Source organism: Coffea eugenioides, unplaced genomic scaffold (genome assembly GCF_003713205.1).
Source record: "Coffea eugenioides isolate CCC68of unplaced genomic scaffold, Ceug_1.0 ScVebR1_2998;HRSCAF=4130, whole genome shotgun sequence".
Classification (NCBI taxonomy): Eukaryota; Viridiplantae; Streptophyta; class Magnoliopsida; order Gentianales; family Rubiaceae; genus Coffea; species Coffea eugenioides.
Window position 1 is genome coordinate 11,736 of NW_020863533.1, and position 10,753 is coordinate 22,488.

The 10,753-nt window shown below is 39.2% G+C and overlaps 1 protein-coding gene across 1 annotated transcript; it reads left to right on the top strand.

The window, feature by feature from the left end:
- Positions 1-5,123: 5,123 nt before the first annotated feature.
- Positions 5,124-6,418, top strand: LOC113757338. The gene is made up of 3 exons (XM_027300689.1): positions 5,124-5,253; positions 5,314-5,385; positions 5,670-6,418. Exons 1-3 carry the CDS (start codon positions 5,124-5,126, stop codon positions 6,416-6,418), a joined length of 951 nt encoding a protein of 316 aa, XP_027156490.1.
- The last annotated feature ends 4,335 nt before the right edge of the window (positions 6,419-10,753 follow it).

Here is a 10,753-nt window from a genome sequence, read left to right on the forward strand (position 1 = left end):
AAGTTTGTGAACCGAGCTTGCGCAGCAAGTTCAATTTCGTTCGTCCGGGCAAGTTTGTGAGGTGACTGGCCAGTGAGGGTGATAAGGTGTTCGGTGGGTGTACAAGTGGAGTTCTACGGACCTTATGTATGGTCGACGGAGTGTCGACAGGAGGTCACGCATGGCAACAACTTGGCTTTGGAGCCACCTGTATCCTTATCATGTGATGTTACTTTTCTGCTTTTGCTTTACTCTTATTGTGTAACTGTTACGTGAAATTTACGCTTTCGCCCCTGTTTACTTACTAAGCATATAGCTTACCCCATTCCTTTTGTTTTCCTTAGCAGGGGCCGACGCGGGGACTTTTGGCTCGTATACTAGTATAGTTAGTTTGGCTTGTATTAGTTGAACAGTTAGGATGTTTGTTTTTGTTTTGGTGGTTTGACTCGATACTTTTGGAGAATGTAATTATAACTCTTTTGGGTTTGTATATATTGTATTTAGTGCTCTTTCGAACTTTAAGTTTTGAGTCCTGGCGCGAGCTAGGCAGGCGGCCCGCCGATACCCTTGGGTTCGCCCTTGGGAGAAGTGGGGTCGTCACAGTTGGTATCAGAGCTTAGGCTTCAGATTCCTGTAGTGTATCCTAGGCTTGAAGTTTAGGATGCCGGACTGTGGGATTCGATGTGATTTGAAAGTTAAGCAATTGAGGGATAAAACCTAGAGCCTGTTTTGCGTGGTTTCTGCGCGGAGTGACCCTGGACTAAGTGGTAAATAAGTATGAAGGACTAAGTGTTCGTTCGAGCATAAATTATGGATCATAAATGTTATAGGCCTTAAATCTCTTTCATGGTATCTAAGGATCATAGATAGGTATGTCGGGTAGGAATTTCGATTGTAGATAGTTTACTCTTGGGACTGCAGCTCGAGATGTGAATTATCTTATTTCGGATTCTTGTGCCTGAGTACTCCAAAGTTTAGGCGCTGTTAAGTATTTGAGACTTGCATTTTGGGAATATGAACAGGCTTTGTCCGGCTAGAGTGAGTACAAGACATCAACGGGCACCTTGGGAAGTGGAGTAAGAAACCGGACGAGGGTGGTTTTCACTGAGTGTGGGACGACAAGTCGCGTTTCTTTCATTTGCCCTTGTATTGTCCCTACATGTCATTTACTTGTGGTATGTTAATACCTGCATCTATAGTACTTGCTGCACTTGGCTTTGTCTAACTTGAAATGTCTCTTGGTGTATATGGTGCATTATATTGCGTACATTTTGGCGTGACTTGTATATATATGTACACCTTTTGATCTTTTGATTATTTCGAGTTTTTCAACCCTTAGCTCGTTGATTGCAATTTCGAGGACGAAATTGTCCTAAGTGGGGGAGATTGTGACACCCCAACTTTTAAGATGCTATTGTTTTACGGTTTCTTTAGTTCATTTTATTTTAAAACATTATTTTGTTTCAAGGAAGATACTAAAGTTATTTCTTTGGGGTTGATTTAAAACCTTATTTTATTTTAAAAGACTAGAAACCCTAAAATTTTAATCAAAACCCAAGTTTACTTGTGACCATGTTTAAATCCCTTATATTTGACTCAAAACCCTAATTTTATTATATGGAATTGTAAAATTCATCACACTTTTCTTAAAATTCCTTTTATTTGAAAATTATTTATTTAATATGATCCTCCTACTCAAGTACTCCACAATAAGTGTAAATAAACCTAGAAAGTAGGGTTTCACTCTTCGTTTTCAAGATTGGAGTAAATTAGGGTTTTCGCGATTTTTCGCCGGATGAATTTTCGGAACGGAGCAAGGATCAAATTTGGTGATTAAAGGTGACTTTTAAGTGAGAAATAAAATATGATTAGGAGCAATAAGATAAGGTTAGTGAATAGGAAGTAAAAAAACCCTAGTACGTGTGTTTTAAGAAAAAACGGCGCGAACCGGCGGGTCCCGCGCATTACCGATTGAACGCACCATTTGACCACCACTTACTTGCTATACAAGTTTCTCACTAATAGAACAAAATATCTTCCCCCTCTTAGCTTCTTATTGGCCGAAAATTAGTGGTTCAAAATGCAACAAGAGAGAGAAAATTGTGTGGTTGTGATTCAACCAAGTGTTAACCAAACTTGTGGCTAGAATTAATTCTTATTTTTCCAACCTTCTTATAAGACAAATGAAGCTTAATCTTCCTCATTCTTTTCTCTCTCTTGGCCGAAATTCTCTCCAAAGGAAGAAAGAAAAATCTCTCTCAATTCCTTGTCCTAATCTTGCTCAATCTCATAAACTAACCGGTTAATCTTGAATTCCTTCCATAAAACCTCTTCATTTGGTATTAGTAAGTTGATTGGTGAAGTGTTTGTGGAAGCTAAGGTGACAAGCAACTCCCTCTCTCTTGTTTTACTAGGTGAGTAATGAATGAACTCTCTCCTTCACCTAATGAAGCTTAATTCATGCTTAGTGGTGTTAAGAGATGAAAGATTATGGCTTATATCTTGATTTGTGGATGATTTAGTGAAGTTTTATATTTATTGGGATTTTTTCTGTTTTAATATAAGCATGATTGTGTGGCTATATATGATGGTTGGAAATGGTATGTAATGATGCTAGATGGTGGAAAAAGTGGAAGATTGCAAGTAATTTCTGTTTTGAATGAAATCTGGAAAATTGGGGTTTCTTGGTTCTTCATTCTGTCCGAAAATTTTAGTCCTAGATATAGGCCGAATTGGCCTTGGCTTAAAACATGAAAGTTGTAGGGAATGACATTTTATAGGTGCCTGTAAAATTTCAGGTCAATCGGAGTAACGTAGCATGAGAAATATCGAAAATACCCTTGCTGTTCTGGTTTTGTCCGAATGTAAGAACTGCACTTGTAATTGGTGATTTTGGATAGGATTTATTCAGAATTGGTCGTTCCAGTCTTCTGATGAAATGTATCCCTGTTTCTAAGCTTTCGTATGCCTTTGGAATTTCTGAATTTGGACTTAAGTAGGCTGAGTTATGCTGTTTGTACCAAGTTGCGGTTTGTTCACCTGTTTTACGATTCTGGTTTAGTATCTTACAGTTTTGACCTAGTTATACTCGAAACTGGGTTAAGTGGCCTTCTTCAACGTTGTAGCCTTTTAAGTGCTGAATCTACCTGTAAAATTGCAGGTCAAACGGATTAATGTATTCTGAGTTATAGACAAAACCCTCAGACCTGTTTTAGACGTCCGTTTGTGTACGTTTTGAATTTCAGTTTCTGCCGTGCATTTTTCCGTTTTGATCCCGTACGATCTGGGTGTCGAATCCTTCATAAGAAATTTATATCTTGGTCTCAGCTTCGAAACGGTATAAAGTACGTCGAAATCCGAGTTCCGTAGCCTCTGTTATGATCAAAACAATATCGATCGTCAGAACTGCCTTGTATTTGGACAGTTCTGACGGGTATTTTGACACTCGATTTTCGTTCTGTTCTGAATGGATTCAGGTCTTAGCCAAAACATCAAAGTTTTAGCCTTATGTCTCAGCTTTCTAACGCCTCTGGAATTTCTTGATTTCGATTTTTGAACCGTGAGGTACGGCCTTGTAAACAGGGCCTGTTTGGTAACCCGCCATGAAACGGCTGGCACTATTTCGTGCCTTTTTGACCTATACCTATTCAGATCTAGGTTAAGGTGTCTTTACGAAAATTGTAGCCCTTTCTCATAGCTTCGAAACGGTGTCTCTCTCACCTTGATCCGATACCCCTAGCCTAACTTTCGACCAAAACGGTTTGAGATGGCAGATTTGGCCGTCCCGTTTGCCGTTCCGCGCGCGCGCGTGTGCCCCTTTTTGCCGTTTTCGCACTTGCGCGTGCCAATTTTGCCGTTTTGCTTGTTTTACGTATGTTAGTAGCCGTTTGTGATATATTGTGACACAATCTTCGATTTCAGACGGTGGTGAACTAGGTGGGGCCGATGGGGCCCACTACTAGCCAACAAACGAAGTGATTTCCGCTTTTGTACTACTTTTGTCTTTTGGGTAAGTATTCAGGCCGCTTTTGTATGTTAGTTGCTTATGTGTTTCGATATGTATGAAGAGGGTACTTAGACGAGGGTGTACTTTATCGCACTCGCTCTAAACCCTAATTTGCACACATATTTGTACATGGCTTATGTAGATGAGCAATTTTGGAACTAAAACCCTTGAGCTGGTGGCTCAGGGTGACTTTTGAATAATTTTGTGAATTTTGTGAGTTTGAGGTTGAACTCAATACCTAGATGGACTATTCGAGCCGGTTAGGGCTTGGTCGAAGTCAGTCCAACTTGGTTTGAGGTCACCAAGTTTGTGAACCCGGTTCGCTGAGTATGTGAACCAATTTTGTGACCCGAGCTTGTGACTCAAGCTCAATTTTGTGACCCAAGTTTGTAGGTTCATGTTATGAACCAATTTTGTAAATCCGGTTCACCGAGAAGGTGACCAAGTTTGTGAACCGAGCTTGCGCAGCAAGTTCAATTTCGTTCGCCCGGGCAAGTTTGTGAGGTGACTGGCCAGTGAGGGTGATAAGGTGTTCGGTGGGTGTACAAGTGGAGTTCTACGGACCTTATGTATGGTCGACGGAGTGTCGACAGGAGGTCACGCATGGCAACAACTTGGCTTTGGAGCCACCTGTATCCTTATCATGTGATGTTACTTTTCTGCTTTTGCTTTACTCTTATTGTGTAACTGTTACGTGAAATTTACGCTTTCGCCCCTGTTTACTTACTAAGCATATAGCTTACCCCATTCCTTTTGTTTTCCTTAGCAGGGGCCGACGCGGGGACTTTTAGCTCGTATACTAGTATAGTTAGTTTGGCTTGTATTAGTTGAACAGTTAGGATGTTTGTTTTTGTTTTGGTGGTTTGACTCGATACTTTTGGAGAATGTAATTATAACTCTTTTGGGTTTGTATATATTGTATTTAGTGCTCTTTCGAACTTTAAGTTTTGAGTCCTGGCGCGAGCTAGGCAGGCGGCCCGCCGATACCCTTGGGTTCGCCCTTGGGAGAAGTGGGGTCGTCACACTAGAGAATGTTTAAGAAGATTCTGTACATGTGGTCACACCTAATTTCGCTATTGATGGTGGTTTTCAAGACACTAACACGGCTGAAGGAACTCCTTCACGTACTAGTAAGAGAATGAAACAGATTGCGAAGAAGAAAACCTCACCTGCAAAAAGATTTAAAATGCAGCAAAGGAAAAAGGATGTTGGCCATCAAGATATTGCTGCTGAAAGTGGTGTTAGTTGCAGGAGTGGATCATGCCAAAGTGCATCTCAAACCGAAAACAAAAGTAAGCATGGTTAACATGAGACTGGTGGAGTTACAGAAACCGATGCTATTGGACATGAAACTGATGTTGGTGAATATAAGACTGCTGAAGCTGCAGAAACTGATGTAGGTAAACATGCAACTGATGGAGCTACATAAATTGATGCTAATGTAAATGAAAGACATCGCAATGGTGGATAAGAAAGAAAAGCACCAATTAAGTCAAGAAAAACATCCAATAGAAAGGCTGAAGGTAAAAAGTTGTTCAAAAAAAATAGGGAGCAAATCATAGATGATGTAGTTTCAAGTGATCCCGAGAGCCTGTATGATAGTGAATATGCTATAAGTGATGAAGAAGAGTTAATAAAATCTATTAGTGAAATACTTGTAGATTGGGCTAATGTTGCTAAACAGTTCAGACAGCAAATAAAGGTAAAGAAAAGGTACAGGAAACTACTGTTAATGAAGAAGATAATGACTGCAGCATGGAGGAGTCGGATAATTCATCACATGATGGGTTGCACAACAATGAGAGTTCTAGAGATGAAAGAGGGAGTAAGGATGTGAACGAGAAGAAATTTAGGGTGTTCAATCCTGCAACAGAGATGGATGACCCAAAGTTTGAACTTGGGTTGTTATTCAAGTGTAAAACTGACTTTATCAATGCTGTAAAATCACAAGGAGTGAAGTACGGAAGGAAAATCAAGTTTAAGAAAAATGATTCAAGCGAATGCAAAGCCATATGCAAAGGTAAGAGATGCATGTGGAACATATATTGCTCAGTTAGGAGTGATAAAGTAACATTCCAAATCAAAAGCATGCTGCTGACTCACACTTGTGGTAGAACAACCTATCATGGCCTGGCAAGTGTGACATATTTGGCCAACAAGTACTTGGAGGACATTAGACTCAACCCAGATTTCAATGTAGGTGATTTTATGATAAAGGTCCACAAGGACTTGGGAGTTAGTATCACACCTAACGTGGGGTATAAGGTAAAGGCAAAACCTAAACAGATGATACATGGTGATTTCGTGTCCCAGTATAGCAAACTTTGGAGCTACTGTGAAGAACTTCAAAAGGCAAATCCTGACTCTAATGTGTTCATGACTACAACTGAGAATAATAAGGGTGATGATGAGTTTCAGAGATTCTATGTGTGACAGCCCCACCTCACCCTAAGGCGAACCAAAGGGTTGGGCGGACCGCCTGCCCAACTCTCGCCAGGACTACTAAGACGGTTATACATGACTCAAAACGTGCCGGAATACAGTAGCGCGCTTAAACAAAGTAAAAATCACGAAACAGAAAAATGAAAATCGAAACGGAAAGTGAATAGTGCCTGCCTCGTCACAATCCGACCGGGACCCAATCGAATACAAGTAACTTCATATAATCCTTGAAATGGACATATACAAACCAAATATAACACATGAACATGAGTACACGCTTTTATAAACCGCATTCGTATTTTTTTACAAATCAAAAGGGAACATTTGAATCCAAGTACAATTAGGGTTTCCAACCATGGAGGAGCTTATACAAAATATCTAAACTAACTCAACTCATGCTTCAAAATCACAGTTCCAAAAAGTGGTTCCCTGTAAGGAAAACAAGGATAACGGAACGGGGTGAGATAGAAGCTCAATGAGGTACCAAAAGTATAACAGTGAAAATCATGAGAAAACACTTTTAGGGCACATATACACATCAAGTAAGAGAAAGAAACGAACACCACAATTTAAAGGATACAGGTGGCCCTCAGGAGCCAAATCCCCGTTGCAATACTTGATCTAGCCTCGTTGACTCTCCGTCAACGTTTAATAACACACTCATGTCCGTAGACCCCTCTTACGCCAAAATCCCGTTCACCAAACATACCCCTTACCGGCCCGAAAGCCGAACAGGAACAATAATAGTAATGCTCGAGTATACCGGAATCAAGAGTCTCAATACCCAAAGATTCCCTAGGAACAGGTACCCATGGATTGTCAATTACCTCGACCAAGCCCTTACTGGCTCGATTTAATTAACTTCCCATGAGGTTGAGCTCAAGTTTAACAGGAAGATCGTTGGACACACTTCCAAACGTTCTCATAACAAGCGCAAGTAATAAGTTCAAGTACATAACAAGTACAAGTAATAGATTCCAGTTCATTCAGTACATGTAAGAGAACGAGTGTGATAAAGTACACTCTCGTCTCATTCAGAATAACAGAGTTCATAGTTATCCATTTCACACATTTCAAGTATAGATGAACCAATTAAACAACAATTCAGGGGGAGTGGTACACTCACCAGTTAAAGCAGAGTTCAACCAAGGTAGGGCTCTAATCACCAAGAAACCCTAGAATAGCCAAGGTAAACAATTATGGTTCCCCATAGCCATAATTCCAGTAAATAAAATGCACAAATGAGGCTCGACTACAAGTCGTAGACCTCGCCAACTAATTACTCATGCAAGTGTACAAAACATGATTTCAGGAACAAAAAGATAATATGAAACCCTAAGGCTCGAACAACCCCAAAAGCCTATCTTATATATATCCCAAATCAAACCAAACTCGAAGGAATCCAACGTTCCCAAAATTTGGACAGCATGTCCCCTACATTTCCTTACTTTTCCATCCTGCACGCAACACCAATTCATCTCAAATCAACCACATACACATTATAGACTATAGAATACACCTTTCGGAACAAGAAGCACAACTGAAGCTACACTTATCGGATTGAAACGAATCTTATGGAGTTTCGAAGCCAAAACATAAACCTACATTTCTTATGAATACCTCCAAAGGCAAATCATGCATTTTCATGGTAAAAAATGGAAAGGTCCACGAAAACAGAAATCTGTCCGCGAAACAGGGTTCATGGGCAGTCAAGGGTATTTTGGTCATGTCATAGGCTACAGTACTCTGATTGAGCTGAAAGTTTGCAGAACGCTATTTAACATCATTTTCTACAACTTTCATGTTTTAACCTAAGCCTGATTCGGCCTATAACATGCTCAAATAAAGCTGGACAGAACAGGGAAAATTGGAACCCTAAAGCTGAAATTTCTGCACAAAACTGAAATTTTCGCAAATAACCGCAATTAACGCACAAGGGATCTATTTAACACAATTTAGAACCATCAATCCAAGGCCAATCATATCCATCATATGAAAACAGAAAATTCTCAAAAAAAATTAGAAATTTAGCTAACTTCACTCTAATCCATAAAATCACCTAGTTAGCTACCATAAGTCACCAATTGACCATTATTAGAACCAAAGAGTGAGTTCCAAGCAAAATACCTTAACTCCTCAAGAAAGGTAGTAGCTCAGAGGTTTCTTCTCCAAATCAACTCCACCAAGACCTTCAAACTCCCTTAGCAAGTCAATTTTGTGGACTAATTCAAGAGTTAATCGGTTGGTTTTCAAGATTTGTGCAAGAAATGGAAGATATAGTTGAAGCTTTCTTTTCTTTTCTCTCAAGATGAAGTTCGGCCAAGGAGGTGATGAAATGAAGATGATTTGAGTCAAATTTGGTCTTTTAGTAAAGGTAACAAAAGTTAGGCAAGTCAACTCAAATAAGAAAGTGACATTTGTCACTTTGTTTTTGCTTAAGATTATCTTCTTGTCTCCCCATGGTTACTCCAGCTAGGTAACCTCTAATTATCTCCTAACACCTAGTAATTAAATCCCTTTATGCAAAATTTAACCTAATTGGCCGAATTTCTCTCACTTAATGCACTAGCGGGCCCCACGTCCAATATACACTTCAAATATCTCATGAGCTAACCTATACTAGAAAAATAATTTAAAAACGGTATTTACTTATAAAAATATCTCTAAAGTTAACATAATAACAAAAATGTAGAAAACGGGTACAAAGGAAAACAATATGGCCTAGAAATTCAGAAAATTTTCGGATTCTCACACTATGTATATCTAGATGGTTGTAAAAGAGGGTTTCTGAAGGGTTGTAGATATGTTGTAGGTCTTGATGGATGTCACTTAAGAGGGTGTCATAAGGGAGTTCTTCTCACAGCCGTTGGTATTGATCCAAATGATCAACTATTTCCGATAGTATATGCTGTAGTTGAAACTGAAAATAAGAACTCTTGGAAATGGTTTGTAGAAGAGCTAAAGAGGGATCTTGAAATTATTGATAAAAGCATTTGGACATTTATAACCAACAAGCAAAAGGTAATATATAACTAACTTTATCAGTCTTGTTGTTATGATAATAATTACTGACAGTAATATAGGTTTGTTTTTTATTTCATTTATACAGGGGCTAGTTCAAGTTATTCAAGAGATACTGAGCATCGCATGTGTGTGCGACACATGTACAATAATTTCTAAAAACAACATCTAGGCCTATCTCTCAAGGAAAGGGTATGAGTTGCAGCACGAGCTTCTTATAAGAACAAATTTGCTAGGTTGATGGAATCACTAAAAGAGTTTGATGAAGGTGCTTACAATTGGCTCATAAACCATACTTATCCAAAGGAGTGGACAAGATCACATTTTAGAACAAATGTAAAATGTGATATTTTATTGAATAATCTGTGTGAAAACTTTAACTCCACAATCCTTGATGCTAGGCAGAGACCAATTCTTGACATGTTGGAGACCATTAGGTTTTACTTAATGGTTAGGATGGAAAAAAAAGGGAATGGATAAAGAAATACACTGGGGAGATATGTCCTAAAATTCTGAAAAAGTTGGAGAAAAATAAGCTTGCTGCAAATGACAGCATTCCCAGTCATTCCAAGGACTGAAATTTTGAAGTTAGGTGCATGTATGGTGATAGGTATACTGTAGCCCTTATTAGTAGATGTTGTAGTTGTAGAAAGTGGGATCAAAATGGCATTCCTTGTACGCATGCCATTGTTACAATTTGTGACACTGGAGAGGAACCCGAGAAGTTTGTGCATGATTTCTACTCCAAAGAAACTTGCATGAGGGCATATGAACCCATGATAAGCCTAATGAATGCTAAACAAATGTGGAAAAATTCTGGCATGCCACCCGTGCTACCTCCTGAGAATATAAAGCTTCTTGGTAGACCATGAAAAGCTAGATGAAGGGAGCTAGATGAACCAGCATCAGGTAAAAAGCAAAATAAGCAGCAGCAAAAGCTATCTAGAATTGGGCAAATGGTGTATAAGTGTAAAAAATGTAACAAAACTGGCTATAATAGTAGGAAGTGTCCAAGCCAGATACAAAATGCCTCTGCTGAGACTGATTCACATGGATTTGTTAGACCTACATCTCCAGTTCCCAAGTCAAATACTCAAATGTCTGAGGATGTCATGGCAGATGCACCATTGCAAAGTCAACAATCTACATCAAACTATTCTACTGCTGCAAGTATTCCAGTGAGTATCATAAACATCTTTCGCTTGTCAACTTTCATATTTTACCTTTACGTTGTCTAACAATCCTTTGTTAAAATTGTCATGGTGGAGAATATTGGGAAGTACAAGTGCAATATCTGCCACTAAT

What these genes read in the sequence shown, in the direction of transcription:
- LOC113757338 (XM_027300689.1), top strand. Translation starts at nt 5,124, where the DNA reads ATGAAACAGATTGCGAAGAAGAAAACCTCACCTGCAAAAAGATTTAAA. An exon ending in CAGGAGTGGATCATGCCAAA is followed by an intron (nt 5,254 to 5,313) that starts GTGCATCTCAAA and finishes GTGGAGTTACAG; the next exon opens with AAACCGATGCTATTGGACAT. An exon ending in AGCTGCAGAAACTGATGTAG is followed by an intron (nt 5,386 to 5,669) that starts GTAAACATGCAA and finishes GTTGCTAAACAG; the next exon opens with TTCAGACAGCAAATAAAGGT.